This window comes from Manis pentadactyla, chromosome 2 (genome assembly GCF_030020395.1).
Source record: "Manis pentadactyla isolate mManPen7 chromosome 2, mManPen7.hap1, whole genome shotgun sequence".
Classification (NCBI taxonomy): domain Eukaryota; kingdom Metazoa; phylum Chordata; class Mammalia; order Pholidota; family Manidae; genus Manis; species Manis pentadactyla.
Window position 1 is genome coordinate 197,517,562 of NC_080020.1, and position 16,776 is coordinate 197,534,337.

The window sequence follows — 16,776 nt, forward strand, 5'->3', positions numbered from 1 at the left end:
CTCCGCGCCGCAAAGTAGCGCCCCTCACGCGCGATTCCACCAGCCTGTAAACGGCTCACTGGAGAGCGAAACCCGTTTGCACCGTCCGTCCGCTCACTTTCCTTTGTCTCTTGCATCGTCAACTGAATAACAGTTTTAAAGAGGGGTTTCGAGAAGAGTCTGAGAGGAGGGAGTTGACCGGGACTCGTTTGTAATGTTCCGTTATCTAGCGTGCGGCGGAGGGATCTGGCGGAGGGCGGTGTTTATGAGGCGCTGGGGGCGGAGGAGGAGAATTAGTCCGAGTGGAGCGAGCGAGCCGAGTGGTTGTGTGTTCGCGTCTCGGAGACCGGTAGCGCTTGCAGCATGGTGAGTGCGTCGTTAAGCTGCCGGCGCTTGGTCTAAGGGGGGAGCAGACTGAAGCGAATTGCGTAAAGAAAGGGAACTCGCCTCCCATACACCCGCCAAAGTGGTCTTTGCAAGAGGGATGGCGCGAAATAGGCTTGGGGTCCCCGATGGTTGTGTCGCAGGTGCTCCCCCACCCCCATTCTCCTCAGGGAGGTGTCCCTAGGGTACTGGCGGCTACGAAGCCCGTTGGCCTTGGCTGGATGAGGATGGGCCCGGGGCGGGGGGCACCCAGCACGTGGGGGAGGCGTGAAAGTGGACGGGGAGCAGGGAGCGTAAAAGCCTCGGATCGGGCGTTTCGGAAGGTCACTCCCGGGCCGGATTCAAAAGCCCAACGGACGGTTAGTGCTGGCGCCAGGAAGCGCCTTTGTCCGTTCGCGGCCGCCCTGCGCCGAGGGGGCGGGAGGGAGCGCGTGAGGCCCAGGGCGAGCGCCAGCTCAGCCGTTAGCCCGCATCCCCCGCGTGCCCGGGCGGGGGGGGGCGCGTGCGGGCGCGGGGAGCGGCCGGGGCGGGGCCGGAGCTGCCGCCCGCTCGGCGGGGCTCGCGCCCCAGCTGCTGCGCTGGCACCTGCAGGGCTGCGGAGTTCCCGCGGCGCTGCGGGGCCGGCCAGTTGGGGATGGATGGGGGGTAGGGTGGCCTCTGCAGTTGCCCATCCCCCTCTGGTGGCGAGACGGAAGCTCGGTGAATCCTATCTTCTACACCATCTGGGCCTCGGGGCCACCTTCGCCTACCGAGGCTGAGCATTAAATTTTTTTGAAGTGGTTTTGTCTTTGAAGGAAATGAGCTTTATTATACCTGAAGTTAGGCGAATCCTTGCGGGTACGCATCTTAGTAGAGAAAACCGCCAGCTCCAGCTAGGGTCTGAAAGGCATTTCCTAAACACCTACCGAAAGTAAGCTCCAGGGTGACTGCCCTTCTGTTGTGAAAGTCCGCTTCATCTCCATGTAATAACTGGAAGGATGCTCTTGAAAAGGGCCGCTGTCGCTATCCTATTGTAGTACTCACGCGCACTCCTAATGTCGAAGAACCACTACCACAGACAGCATTTCACCCGATCCAGCCCCCCCTTGAAATGACCGTTATTTCCGCAGATTGCCAGACCATCTTACCGTGCAGTTAAGTTCACTGGTACAGTAATGGGTGTCAAATCAGTAATGGAATATGTTTTGGGGCAGGGAATTTTAGAAAGGAAAAAAGATTTTCTGTCACTTGAGACCGGAACCCCTATTCTTTCCTGTGTTTTTTTTTTTTATTCTAATGAGGGCAGTAATTTGCAATACTTACTTTGTGGTTCTTTCTGCCAAGTGGTTACAGCGATGGGTGTGTCCAGGAGGCAAGGTGACATCTTAAACAGGAGTTGGGAATCTTTGCCAACTGAAACCTCCAGCCTGTATGGGTGTGGGGGGAGTTCACCTTGGATATATATAACCAGTGTTCATTTAAGGTTGATGCACTTGTTCCATCTTGACATTTTAAGTTACCCTGAATTTAAACATGCTAGTTGAATTTACTCATTTTAGGTGAAACAAGGATTTCATTGATGGTTTGGGAGTTTTTGGTTAGTCATCATTAACTAACTTGGAAATTTTCCTCAGGTAACTTACAAGAACTGGAGATTTAAATTTAGGACTTAGTTGAAGAATAAAAATTTATTTGATATGAAAATGGAAGAAGATTGTTCACATAGATAGCTCTTGGGTTTTACATGTTGTCAGTGAAAGGGGGATTGCATTTAAGACGACTTGAGACTGGAGTGGTTAGTGATTAGATAAGTAAAAGAAATGAAGAGGTAGAAATTCTCTCCCTTGAGTCTAAATAAGTAATCGTTTTAACATCATACTGCAAGGAGATATGCTAAGACTCAAGAAATTCACTATGGCTCTATCAAAATGTAGAAAGTTCTAGATTCAGCTAGAATGATCACATTAGGTCTTTGGTAAAGGTCCTAATTTTTTTGAAGTAATTTATTCTAGTGGTTCCTCTTTTGGTCCAAGATGCTATATAAAAGTACTACTCGATGAGAATTAAGGTATCTCAACTATACAGAAATAAGAGATTGCTTTTGATAAAGGTAAAACATACTCTTAACATCTGGAATTGTAGGAAAAAAATGAATGAAGTCTGTTGTTTCTGAGTAGCACTTGGAATAAACAGGAATGAATGAAAAAGTTATGTTCCATCTCAAACCTAATGTATTCATTCACACATTCCGATAAGAATGATGTATTTTTACACTACCTTTTCACTAGATGAGCCCCGAGAGTATCCATACCTAGTTTTGAAAGGCCATTTAGGAACTCCTTAATAAGTACAGAAAACATTCATTTCAGGTCACACATGTAGTCTAGATTAATGTATCTTTACAAAAGCTGTGTTTCCCCAAAATGATACTTTTGTTCAATAGGTCTGGGTGGAACCTGAGAGTATGTACTAATGCCTGGAAGCTTTCTCTGGAGTGACAAGAATTCTATCAATTGTAGAAATAAAGGAGTAAGAACTAGTATCTCTCTAGTGAATTATTCTTCACTTTACTGAGATAAACACTCATGTTTTAATGAGCTTGAGTTTTCCCAAAAGTATAATTCTTCTAGCTGAGAAAATGGCACTCTACATTAGAGATAAGAACCCAGTTTATTTGCTTGTAGTTGGAAAAGGCTTACAAACTAGAGTGTTAGGGAGTCTTGGGTGCTTGCTTTTTTAGGCTTTAATCTGAATGCTGTTTACTTTAAAACCTCGAACTCCGGATTAGTAGCAAGTTTCTTGAAACATTGCAAGCAGAACTGAGGAGCACTTTTAGGATAGGTGTGTAATTTTTAGTCCCTGTGTTCTTAGTTCATTCTTTGAAGCTCATTTGTGATCCTTCTAAGATTAGAGGTAGGGAGCTGGAAAAGATGGTTGTGGGGCCGTTAAACTTTGACCTACAAGTAAAAGTGGGTATTTAAAGTTTTCTTGTATAGCTAACATCTTGTTTCTTCCTAAGGCCTTCTTGGCTTTCATGGAAATGAATGAGCCTTCCCCAACCCCACTCCCACCCCCAATATGTTGAGAGAACAAATGAACTCTCTCCCTGTACACAGCAACCATTCCTTCATCTTTCAAGCATTCTGTCATGCCTTCCACACATTTAGCTTAGCATTTTTAGTCCTAAATTGATTTCACCTGCCACATCTGTCCCTGGGTTGCATCTTTTGGTTTCAATTTACGGAAATATATTTTCTCAGCTTGAAGTTAACATGGAACATGGGAAGTTTCTTGTAAAGAGCTTGATAATGCCATGCATGTTTTCTATGTGAAAGTTGAACTAGTCAGGTTGATATTTTACATCAGAGGTTCTTTGATAAGTTAACATATATATAATAATTATCACTGAACTTTTTGGGGGAGCTTCTCACTTATGCATAATAACCTTGCAAAGCAGGTATTAATATTTTTTGTGTTACAGATGAAGTTGACTATGAGAGGTTGAGTAACATGTCCAGGGTCATGTAGATCTTAAGGGATAGCACTGGGATACTAGCCCAGCAATGACTCAAAACACCATGCTTTTTTCTCCAGCAGGGCATCATGTTACCCTTTATTCAGAAATCACGAAAGTCCTACAGAATGGAATCACACTAGAAGTAAATCCTCAATAGCCTCAAACAAAGTAAACGTCAATTCAGTGGGTTTTAAATCTTACTAATAAAATAAACAGTGTGGCTGATTTTATACCAAATACCTGGTGGATGATTGGGATTTGTAAGGATAAAAGTAGATAGCTCTATGTTTTATAAGTTTGGATTTGAACTTGCTTACCAGCTCTTCAATGTTAAGTTACCGGGCCTTTGGCTTTTTTCTTTTTAAAAATAGAATTGATTTGATTTTGCATTAAGGTCATATCAAAATTGATGAGCAGGGAAAAACTTATGTTTTCTTAAATTTTCTCATGCTATCCCCCAGAGAAAATGTGGTTGCTGTTCTACATTAAGGTCTTATCCTTTCCTCGAGTGTATTCACTTAAAAAGAATGAAACCAGGCACTGTTTATTCTTTTCATACCAGTAGATGGATGGATTGGTCCTTGTATGATTGACTCCATGTAGATGGCAATATTAGATAGGAGGCCGTTTCTTGTCAGTGCTTCTCATTACCCAAGTAAGCAGCTGCTTCATGGGTATATGTATCAAGCAGTGAAATGTCCGAAGATGAAGGCCACATAAAGGACAAAGAACCCTTGGTATTTTCATATATCTATATATTATAGTGCTCTGAATTTAAAATTTAGAGGCATTGGTCTAATACCTTAGTGTTTAATCCTGACTCCAGTTAACTAACTTTGTACTCCAGCTCACAGAAGTTAAAGTGAGCTTCTCCTCATCTGTAAGATACAGAATGATAGTGCCATTATAGGGTTATCATGAAGATTGAATAAGAACAACATATCTAATGAGTTTTAGCATATACTGAACATTTTTTTAAAGCATAAACTATGTGCTAAAAAAAGAAATCACAAACCGTAGCCTCACTTTGGGATTTCAAAAGTCAAGAGAAAATGGATGGCTAGGCTTAACATTTGGTAAATAATGTAGTTCAGATGTTGAGAGCCCTGGGTTCTCCGCAGTGGCCTGACAGGTGCAGAGGGAAACCGTAGCTCTGATGTGGCCTCGGCCAGGATAGCTGGGATTTTCATCTGTGTAACGGGAGTTTGTTGCTGCTGCTTTTTTCTTCCTTTTTTGTTTTAAGGTCTGGAAAATCACTTTCATATACAAATAATGTGTTTAATTAACCATTTTTAGAAGTGATATTGACTGTAGTTCTTGGATATTATTTTTGGTTCAGTTGGGATTTCTGGTAATAATGATTTATGTCTACCAAAGGAGAAGGTGAGCTTAAGTTTTAGGTATCCTAACAAGGGCTCTTTGTCCTTTATGTGGCCTTCATCTTCGGACATTTCACTGCTTATTGATACATATACCCATGAAGCAGCTGTTTACTTGGTAATGAGAAGCACTGACAAGCTGCTTTTTTCTTCCTTTTTTCTTTAAGGTCTGGAAAATCATTTTCATGTCCAAATAATGTGTTTAACCATTTTTAGAAGTGATATTGACTGTAGTTCTTGGATATTATTTTTGGTTCAATTGAGATTTCAATTGAGTTCAATTGGTTCAATTGAGGTAATAATGATTTATGTCTACCAAAGGAGAAGGTGAGCTTAAGTTTTAGGTATCCTAACATTGAAAAAGGATTACTGTTTTACTGAATTTTATCCTTGCTTTAGAAAATTAATAACTCAATTTAAACTCTAGTATGCAAGATACACTTTTTTTCAATTTGTGAAATGTAGAGTTTGACGTGTATTCAAAATATCTTCATATCTGGGGATCAAGACAGCTTAGCTTTGAAGATAGACTGTGTTTATTGCTGGTACTAAGAAATGTTGAACTAAATAAAGTTTATGGTATATGGTGAACCTTAAAAGTTTTTTAACTTGTTTCTGTAACTGCTAATCTATATACTCTGAAGTCATTCACCAATCTCTGATCTCTTTGTAGGCTGACCAACTGACTGAAGAGCAGATTGCAGGTGAGAAATACTTTGCTAGATTGTCCCATTGGATTGTACTAAAAATTGAATAGCCAACCTCAAAATAAAATACTTATATGGAAGAACTGACTGGTGTGTATAGTAGATTGTAACAAATGGGTGTAATATAAAATAGTAGTTGAACTTGAGTTAAACTTGCCTTGTGAAAGATATGTGGGGCTACTTGTAATTAAAGACATATTTTTAGGTTATGTGGATATACTTAGGGATTTTTCGTGATGGTAGTCTTCGTTTTTAAGATTATCTTATTCTGAAACTTGAGTTGTGGGCAGTTTTAAAACTAACTCCAAATAAGTTTCCAAAAGAGGGCCAAGCAGTAACTTGAAATGTAGAATCAGAAAATGAACCTTAAATTTACCCCCGTTTAAAGTAGCTATTATTTTAACCTTAGAATTGTGTATGTAGTGAAGAATAACCATCTCTTTAGTGAAAAACTTAGATCCAAAAATTAGCATTCTGTTTGACTGCTATAGTGATTTGATTTTTGTCTTAAAAAGCAGTGACAGCTTTTGAAATGAGCTTCTTAAATCTCGTCTTCTTTGGTTTGTTATGGAAATATGCGATGTTGTTATGTAAAACCTGACATTGTTTTTATGCCATACCATTAAACATCAGTACTTCCGATTTTATTCTAGTACTTGAGGTGACTGGTTAACATCAAAATGTTGCTGCGGAAACTTTTTTTCTTTCAAGTGCATTTTTGAAATGCTTTTCAAACTCTATTCCTTTATTATCATTAGAGACTTTTATTAAAACAAGCACCAAGTAGTTTGAACTGCCATAGTTTTCCTTATAGGAAAGGAATTTGAAGTGCTCAGCAGCATTAACATACTTTTATTAATGACAGAGAAAACTGAGAAGCCTAGTTGGAACTCAACTAAAATAGCCCATTTAAAGTAAGCTCACCAGTCTCCCAGCCCCCCCAAACACACACAGATTTGGAGGAGCCAGAAATCACTAGTCTCTCCATATATTTGTCCCAAATACTATTTGATAGGACTGTATCAAGTAGAAAGCTATTAGCATTAAAGGCCAAATTTAAGCAGGTTTTGTTTTTACTTACTGTATGAATTTAAACTTGGGTTTTGTTCTCGTGTTGGTAAATTGGATGTACTGAGGGTGTTGAAGTAATCAGGCAGAGCTTTGGAAATATATTTTTTATACTATTCATTTATACTATTTTAAATGTATCCACGAAAAATGAATTACTCCAGAAGGGATTTTTAAATACTGTCTCCTTCAGGAACTGACTCAGGTTGACTAATACTGCCAGTTTTAAACTCTTTACTATGTTTTAATATAACATTCTGCCTTCAGTTTTTCAGTATTCCCAGTTAGGTGGTTTCCTGTACTGTACATACATGTTCACTTTAGGAGGGAAAAGTGTATTAAGGTGCTTTCCCATTGATGCTCGTTCTGTCCTCTGAAACATACATAAAACTCTTAAAAAAGATAGTTTGTGTCTGTTAAATACAAGAGGATCAATACTGCATTTTTACAAAGAATACTTGTAAGTTCACTGGAACATTGTCTTTAAGATAAATTTTGGTCTTTCATTGACTTCCATCATATATTTCCAATAGGAGTAGCAGAAGAGTCTATCTGGGTTCTCTCTCTACCCTACATTTTCATTTTTCTAGGCTTAAAGCCATTACGGGCCCCAGATTATAGTGAACCTTTAGGGTAAAGGAGCCAAAGTTTTATGCTGTTAAAAATAAAACTGTGAGATCAGGGACCTTGTATCCCCAGTGTATCCTATGTAGTAAGGGCTGAATATTGCCTGAATAGATAAATTTCATTTTCAAAAAAGAGTTCTAGAATACTACTATCTACCCTACCTCATCCTAAGAATTATTCTGCCTCTTCTAAAAGTTGCCTCCTCCTAAACTTGTTGTTTTGATTGTCTGCCTTTGAGGTGAACGCAGATTTATTTTTTTATCAGGTAAATTGTAGTTGTTGGTGACCAGGAACATTTTAGTCTTAAGACCTACTTGTTCCTACCAAAAAAAAAAGCTAAGCTTCATACATATAATGCAACATTGAACATACTAAGGTACTTCTAAAGCTATTTTTATCTTCATATGATAATACTACAGATTTGTTTAGCAATTCTAACAGTAATAACTTGGTCTAGAAGAAAAGTATGCTTGTCTAGGTTAAGTTATTAGAATTGTTTACACTATCTGGTCTTAAAGGGCACTCCAGAACAGTCTAGAGTGACATCAGTAACAAGTTACATTTGTTGATGACTCTGCCGTGGCATTACTTGCTGGTGTTTGACATTTAGAAAACTAATAGGAAAAACATACAAGAACTTTTCTTTTTTTAAGAAATTAGTTGCTATGCCCTTCATTATATTTCCAAGGTCCAGCATAGGCATAAAACTTATTTGACAAAAAAATATTAGCCATACTCAGTTTATAACAATAATTACATAATGCCAACAAAAGTCTGATACATGACCTTTAAAGGATTATTAAGTTAACAGTTTTCTATTAAATAAATATAAGCTGGTAAACAAGCATTTAATTCAAGTCATTTGTAGGAATTAACGTTCCGAGTAATAATCTTCTATACATCATGGTTATACTGGTTCTAAAGTATAGGTGGTGACCTGTGAAGGCAGGTGAATCTAAATTTTACTCTTTGAGTTTATTCTTACTTAAAGGAGTATTTATAGGTACAGTTGACACTTGAGCAGTATTTGACCTACATGGGTTCACTCACAGGTTTTTTTCAATACATAACATTGAAAGTTGTGGGATTTGTGACAATTTGAAAGAACATTTTGTACTTTATTGTAAGAATACAGTATATAGTACATATAACAAATACATGGTAACCAACTATGTTAATTGTAGGGCTTCTGGTCAGCAGTAGGCTATTAAGTCTTTGTGGGGGTCACAGTTAATACGCAGATTTTTGACTGCATGAGGGGTGTGCCCCAACCCCTGCATTGTTTTGAGGGTCGACTATTTCTGGCTCTGTAGTATAAAAATACAAATAGAAATTGGGAATAAATCTTGATATTTAAATATTTTCACTTGTTCCTTTCTTGTATTTATAAATAGTAGTTAAAATACACAGTTTTATTTCCTGCTTTTCACTTATTCCAGCAAACCAATGAGTCTCTACATTTTAAAACTTTTAGAACACACACATACATAAACTTATACCATGCTTCTTCTAGAATTTGGTTTTAAGTTAAATCATATAATAAAATGCTTATAGATAGTTACACAATGGGGGATTTTGTACATAGTGGGGGTATTAAACGATGCCTGTGGCTAAGTATTAAAGAGAATGTAATGGAAACAAATACAAATCTCTTAGTACTTTAATTTTCTTGTAGCCTGAGTTATTAGGTAGTATTTCAGTTAAAAAAAACCTGGGTAAAGTGGAAATGCCTTCATCAAATTTTGCTTGTAGGATTTATTGATCTATTTTTGTCATTGGGTTAATTTAGGTTAGTACTGTATGTGCTGTTTCACAAAAGCAATCAGTAGTTTGGTACTAAGCTTCTGATATTGAGTGAAATCCTCTGAAACAGTATTTAAAGGGAGTGGAACTATCTTACTACTGAATGTGTCAAACTACAACTAGTCTGTGATACCTGGTCTAAAGCCAAGCGATAAAAGATTGTAAGCAGAAGAAAATAATGTACTGATTCAAAAAGGTAATAAGAGTCAGATAGTTGTGTGGGTTATTTTAAAGAACTAGTAAGGAGCCTGTTGTAATGGTCTAGGCAAAAGGTGATGGGACCATGGATAAAAATACTGGCCGAAGAGATGAAAAAACAATCAGGCAGTATTTAAGTGGCAAAATTCAATAGGACTTGTTGGGCATATTTCAAAGGGAAAGAGTTAAAATGCCTTTTGTTTGCATTCCAGAGTTGCTGGGGAGTATAGAATTCATTTTCATAAGGTTTGCTTGAGATCAGCCAGGGGAGATGTCCTGTAGGAAGTCAGAAATAAAGGTATAGTAGTTCCTTATCTGCAGGGGGAGTATATTCAAGACTCCCAAGTGGATGCCTGAAACCGCAGATAGTACCAAACCCTAACATGTACTGTTTTGCCCTATGCATAATAAACTTGGTATAAAGTAAAACTTATAAATTAGGCACAGTAATATGTACAATAACAAGAAAATAGAACAATTATAAAAAATTATGAATGTGTTCTCAAAGTTTGATGACGAGAGATGATAAAAACACCTGCGTGATGAGATGAAATAGGGTGACGTAGGTATTGTGGTGTAGCATTAGGCTATTGTTGGCCTTCTGACAGTATGTCAGGAGGAGGATCATCTGCTTCTAGGCCACAGTTGACTGCTGGTAACTGAAACTGGAAAGTGAAACCAAAGATGGGTGGTGGAATACTGTTAGGATAAATGAGAGATGAGTAGATGAAAGATAGGAAGTCTTCATTTTAAGTGGGCATTGATGAAATGGCTGAGAGAAAAAAGGGTAAGGATCTTGGTTACAATATAAGAGACTAATAGGAGCAAGAGCCTTTGGCAGTGTAAGGTAGGAGGTAAATTAAGTTCTGTTGTGAAAGCAAGGAGGGGTTTGAGTTTTTCATTGTGGTTTTGGGTGCTGTAGGAAAATGTCATCCTTTTCTTGACATTAAGTACTTAATTGCCAGACATAGTTCTAAATACTTTATACTTAGTAAATAATTAAACTTAGGAAGGTAGGTAGTTATCCCTATTTAACAAAAATGAGGAAGTTGAAGCAGAAAAGGGTTAGTAATGTAAAACCTTTTGCCCAGCGTTCCATTATTAGCAAGTGGCAGAGCTGGAAATTTTTAACCTAGATTGTTGAGTTCCAGAGGCTGTTTTTAGCTCCTATGTTGTATGGCTTCACATACTGAAACATACTTGGCTGGGTTGGGCAACTAGGCTGTTGGTGAACTTGGAATTTTCAGGTTATGAGCGGAAGCTGGAAGATATTTTAATAGTGGATTGATACCGAAGGAAATGGATATGAGTAATGGTGCCTTACAAAATTTGGGATGAGAGTAAGGGCAGGCACTTAAACGAAAATATAAAGGTTTGCATTTAGTTTTAGACTAAGAGACAGGGAGATATAATTTATATGTTAATACAAAATCAGTGGAAGAGTGAGTCCAGAGAAGAGATTATGACAGGATGAAACTGGGAAGTATATGAATTGGAACAGGGATGGAAAGGCAGGGAATAAATAACCTAGGACTCTTAAGAGGAGGCACACCATTTCCTAAATGTGTGTCAGGTGTACATTTTCAAATGTGTAGATATGTCAGGAGGTTAATGGTCTGGTGAACTTTGGAACAGCTTTTGCATTTGCTGGTGCCGTCTAAAATCTTGTAGAAAGTACCTTACTCAGTACTAGCTCATTTATATGACCTCGGCACAGCCAAATTTAATCTATGCTTTAGTTTATCTATAAAATAAATGGTGAAGCCAGGTATTCTGGACTACTGCTCCAACAGCTTTCCGTGAAGTCTAATGGTGAGTTAAAAGTAACATAATTTCCAAAAGATTATTTAAAGATCTTCAGCAATATATTTCTCACTCTGTTACCAACTTGGAATTTTATATTCTAAAGAAAAGTCTAAATGATCTTTGTTCTAAGGAATAAAGCACTTAGCTAAACCGTCCATTCAAACCTTGATCATGCCATTGTTTAATACCATTATAGGTTATTTGGTTGTTTAGTCCCTTCTGTCTTCCAAAAAGGAAATGAGCCTATCGTATATTCTGAAGTTTAGAATTGTTTTGTTCTTAATTTAGTGGGTGATCAAATAGATTTAACTTTTGAAATTAGTCTGAACATAATGTAAATATAAATAGTATAGCTGTTCTATAGAAGTGTTTGGTACCAATAGTCTTTTTTCTTTATTCTGAATGTAGGTTAGACCTGTAATTTTGAATTGTGTTCCACAGAGCAGCTTTAATTAACAAAATTGAGAAGCCAGTCATTTGGGACTTGATTTTTCCTCTTTCAGCCCAGAATAATTAAACTTTTACCTGGTCTAGGTATTGGAGTTTCTCTATAAGATTTTAGATGAAAAATTCCCTGGTAGAGCAGTATGAGCATGTATACTGGTAGCTGAAGGTGTTTCAAATATCACAAGGTTTTCCCACTTAATCCTTCAGGAATCAAAATCGCATTTCAAGTGCTATCTTCATATATATCTTGGCTTCAAAGGTTGACTAATACATTTCATTTAGCAGGTAACTTTTTATTGTTTACCCATGCATTTGGGTTGTGATCTTTCTTTAAAACAGAATTCAAAGAAGCTTTTTCACTATTTGACAAGGATGGTGATGGAACTATAACAACAAAGGAACTGGGAACTGTAATGAGGTCTCTTGGGCAGAATCCCACAGAAGCAGAATTACAGGACATGATTAATGAAGTAGATGCTGATGGTAAGTCTTAATTTTGGGATTGGTTGGGGGGATTCATGTAGCATTTAAATTCTGTTGTAATATTTGAACTAAACAAACCATTTCAGGTAATGGCACAATTGACTTCCCGGAATTTCTGACAATGATGGCAAGAAAAATGAAAGACACAGACAGTGAAGAAGAAATTAGAGAAGCATTCCGTGTGTTTGATAAAGTAGGTATTCAAGGACTGGATTTGTTAAGTTTTAATATGAGGATGAAATGAAGATACCAAGACCTCTTATTCTTTAAAGACTTTTTACAGTTTTTCTGGTGACTTAGTAACATACTTTTAATATCAAGAATTAAGAATTATAGTATAAAACAGATTTCCAAATAACATACATGTTGCATTAATCTTGTGGCAAAGAAGGCATCATTTGACTTTGAAACTAAGAAAGAGTGATTTCAATGATAGGATATCCTGCTTGGTTCTCAGTGACATCTAATTTATAGGCCAATTATTTTTAGATTCTCTTCAGTTTGAATGGATTTCTAATATGTTTTTCTCCTTAATGTGAAGTTAATAAATTTGTTAAATTCCAATTCTAAGTGTATAATTTTACTTAGAGACATTGTACTAATTTTTTTCTAGGATGGCAATGGCTATATTAGTGCAGCAGAGCTCCGCCATGTGATGACAAACCTTGGAGAGAAGTTAACGGATGAAGAGGTTGATGAGATGATCAGGGAAGCAGATATTGATGGTGATGGTCAAGTAAACTATGAAGGTAAGTCTTTCACTCTCACCGCTTCATTCTGTGCTTTGACTAAATAAGTGGTACTTGTTAGGTACCTGACAGAACAAAGTGACTTGTTCCCACCAAAATAAAAATGCCAACACAGTTATTTATGTTTACTAACCTTTTGCTTATTCAGAGTGTTGCTACAGACTAGGACAACATCACTTACCTGAGAACTTCTTAGAACTATTTACTATCAGGTCCTACTCTATACCTAGAATCTGCATTTTAGTAACATTTCTGGGTGATTCCATATGCGCACTGAAGTTTGGAAAAGCACTATACTCTATGTTTTTGTATAACAATTATGGAACAGTTTTAAAAGTTTCAAACTGTTTCAAGTTCCTCAAAGTGAAATTAAGGTGACTTCTAATTAGCTTTTGTCTCAAAACTGTTCATATATGTTTTAATTATATATGTATTAATTCAAGAGTATTGTGATACTAAACACAGAGCAAGATGCTGTTTTTATAATTTATCTAAAGCACTAATTTTATTTTTACTTACTCATTAATCATAAATGTGGTTTATGAAGTTTCAGCCTTAGCTGGCAGTAAACTAGCTTTCCTCTGTACTTTAAGGTAATTGAGGAAAGAAAGTGCATTGGAGACTGCTCACTGATTAAGTGTAAGTGTGATTATTTTTGTCAGTCTTTTTGCCACTGACTCAACTTCTTGTATACTTCTTTTTCAGAGTTTGTACAAATGATGACAGCAAAGTGAAGACATTGTACAGAATGTGTTAAATTTCTTGTACAAAATTGTTTATTTGCCTTTTCTTTGTTTGTAACTTATCTGTAAAAGGTTTCCCCCTACTGTCAAAAAAAATATGCATGTATAGTAATTAGGACTTCATTCCTCCATGTTTTCTTCCCTTATCTTACTGTCATTGTCCTGAAACCTTATTTTAGAAAATTGATCAAGTAACATGTTGCATGTGGCTTACTCTGGATATATCTAAGCCCTTCTGCACATCTAAACTTAGATGGAGTTGGTCAAATGAGGGAACATCTGGGTTATGCCTTTTTTAAAGTAGTTTTATTTAGGAACTGTCAGCATGTTGTTGTTGAAGTGTGGAGTTATAACTCTGCGTGGGCTATGGACAGTCAACAATATGTACTTAAAAGTTGCACTATTGCAAAACGGGTGTATTATCCAGGTACTCGTACACTATTTTTTTGTACTGCTGGTCCTGTACCAGAAACATTTTCTTTTTATTGTTACTTGCTTTTTAAACTTTGTTTAGCCACTTAAAATCTGCTTATGGCACAATTTGCCTCAAATCCATTCCAAGTTGTATATTTGTTTTCCAATAAAAAAATTACAATTTACCCAACTGTTGCTCTGCATCTGAGTCATTTAATTACCTTCAGGTCAAATCATTTTTGAGTATCAAAGTGGAAGTGGTTTCTACATGGTATTGTTCAGGTAAGTATTTTTCTATTAAAGATTGTTTTGCTTTTAAATTATACTACCTTAAAAAGATGTGAGAGATTTAAAAAATTTTAAATGTGCTTAGCATAGGAACTGTTGTAAGTGTTTAGTTTTCCTGTCTTTAAACATATTTTTCAATTTTGGCATCTGTCCATATTCACGCCAAAAATGTCTTAAAATCACAACAGTATTGGAGTGGGTGGGTCATTATGCTTTTATGTCTATTTCCTACTGTTTTACTAATTGTGCTTTTAAATTCTTACACCATAATACAGAGGAGAATTTTCAATTGTGCCTGCCTATCTGCACCATATTTTACAAAAAAGTTATCTTTTAGGAGTAGATTGGCAGTAACTAAACCTTGCTTTAGTTTTTCTTGCTTCTAAACCATTGCTTTCTCTATAATTTAAGCTACTCAAAAGGTGGTTATCAGGGTTTTTGTTTATGAAAGATTCCATAGCAAGCCAGAACCAAGATAAAATGTATAAATGTTACCTATTACAGCCACAAGGTTTTTAATATGGGTGTTTGGGGGGGTGTAATTTATTTGGCAGAATACTACTTGTCTTTGACTATTTTAAACCACTGTTATTTTACCAGAAAATAGAAAATTAGGTGGTTAGTGAAGAAAAAGTGATAGTTGTAGAGAGGACAAGGGAAGTAAATAGGCATTGATAATCCTAAGGGGATATTAGACTATTATGTAATAACTACTCAGGCAATCAAATAAGGTGACCTGCATTACATGTAAGACAAGTCAGAAGGCCAGATGTATTAAGTGGAAGATTCATGCTGCATTTGACTGTTACTACACAGTAATCTCCAGTGTATTAAAAGTACAGGCTTTGGAGTTTTATTGGAACTGTTTGGATAAGTGCTGTGACCTTGAAGATGTCAGTATTATCTAATCCTCAAGTTATGTTTCCTGCAAAATGGGTATAATATACACAGTTGGTTTCTAGGTTGGCTTTCACAATAATGAAGGTAAAGCACTTTTAGTAGTTGGTGCTTGGAATAAGTGTTGAACCCATGTTTCTATGCTGTTAAACCAGTTTAAGACCCTGTAAAATGAGGGAACTGGGCAAAGTTAATCTTTTCCAATTCCAACAGTTTGGAGTTTAAGTTGTTGGAAGGAGAAACATGAGGTACTTTTGTGTATCATGTTAATTGATTTGTAATCTTCACAAAAGTCACAAAGGCATTTTGATTTTACAGGAAATTGAAATAAACAGTTTGCATGATTTAACTGGTCATATTGAGCACATACCAAGCTGTGTTCAAATTTCAGTTCTTCATACAATGTAATCGTACTTCAACTTGGGACTAATTTTAAAACCTTGTAAATCTTACCCTTATTACCTGTTTTATATTAGCAGGATCAGGTAATTGATAATTTTTTCCTCAGTAATGTCTGTAGCATGTTTGCTCTTACAATGAAAACCATTACTACTACAATTAAAGATGATGCTAAGATGTCTCAGAATATTAAAGATCTGATGCATAGCAGAGGCACTGTTGAATTCTACTTGGTGTAGTCTTGTTCTCTTTATTAAAAAAATGCTGCCTCTTGAAAACTTAAGGTAACCTGAAAATAGATTTTAAGCTTTTCCTTGGTGTGTTGCATAAGACTGTTAAGAGGACATTTTGTATATACTACATGCTTAATCTGTTTTATTAGTAAAGTCCTTGAAATCACTGATCCATGCTGTTGCTGTTTTTGAGATAAACTTATTTTCTCATCTAAATGTTCCTTGTATTTCACACCTTGAATGGGTTTCTGGACTTCTCTGTACCCTTTAGTCTCTAGGGTACCAGTCCCTAGTCTGCTGAGCCAGTTCTACAGGCTCAGCCAAAATAAGAAAATGAAATGAGGGCCAGTGATGATGGACTCGATTAATCGCTCACATTTGTGAAAACTGGTTTTTAACTTGCCTTTTGCCTTAGAATTTCAGTTGTTGATTTCAAATTTAGTGCGTGGTTGGATTTTTTCTCAGGCTATGTTAAATGAATTTAGAATCCCAGTATTTTAAGAGAAATTAAATGGAGTCCTCAAAGCTCTTGCTACTCGTCACCTACAGAATTACCTGAGAGTTTGTTAGAAATGTAGTCTTAGGTCCCACACCACATGACCTGAATAAATTCAGTTTAACAAGATCCTCAAAATGTTTTGTATGCACATTAATTTTGAAAAGTGTAGCTGTAGTC

At 36.9% G+C, this 16,776-nt stretch overlaps 1 protein-coding gene across 4 annotated transcripts; it reads left to right on the forward strand.

Annotated features, from left to right (window-relative positions):
* Positions 1-229: 229 nt before the first annotated feature.
* CALM2 (calmodulin 2) lies at positions 230-14,471 on the forward strand. Of its 4 annotated transcripts, XM_057497235.1 has the most exons (7): positions 230-345; positions 3,937-4,027; positions 5,912-5,942; positions 12,234-12,377; positions 12,464-12,570; positions 12,991-13,126; positions 13,832-14,471. In XM_057497235.1, exons 1-7 carry the CDS (start codon positions 245-247, stop codon positions 13,858-13,860), a joined length of 639 nt encoding a protein of 212 aa, XP_057353218.1. In that variant the 5' UTR covers positions 230-244; the 3' UTR covers positions 13,861-14,471. The 4 variants fall into 4 exon arrangements, with proteins under 4 accessions (XP_057353218.1, XP_036781821.1, XP_057353219.1 ...); XM_036925926.2 differs by lacking the exon at positions 3,937-4,027 and having other exon boundaries at positions 328-345; XM_057497236.1 differs by lacking the exons at positions 230-345; positions 3,937-4,027 and adding an exon at positions 576-722.
* Positions 14,472-16,776: the final 2,305 nt, after the last annotated feature.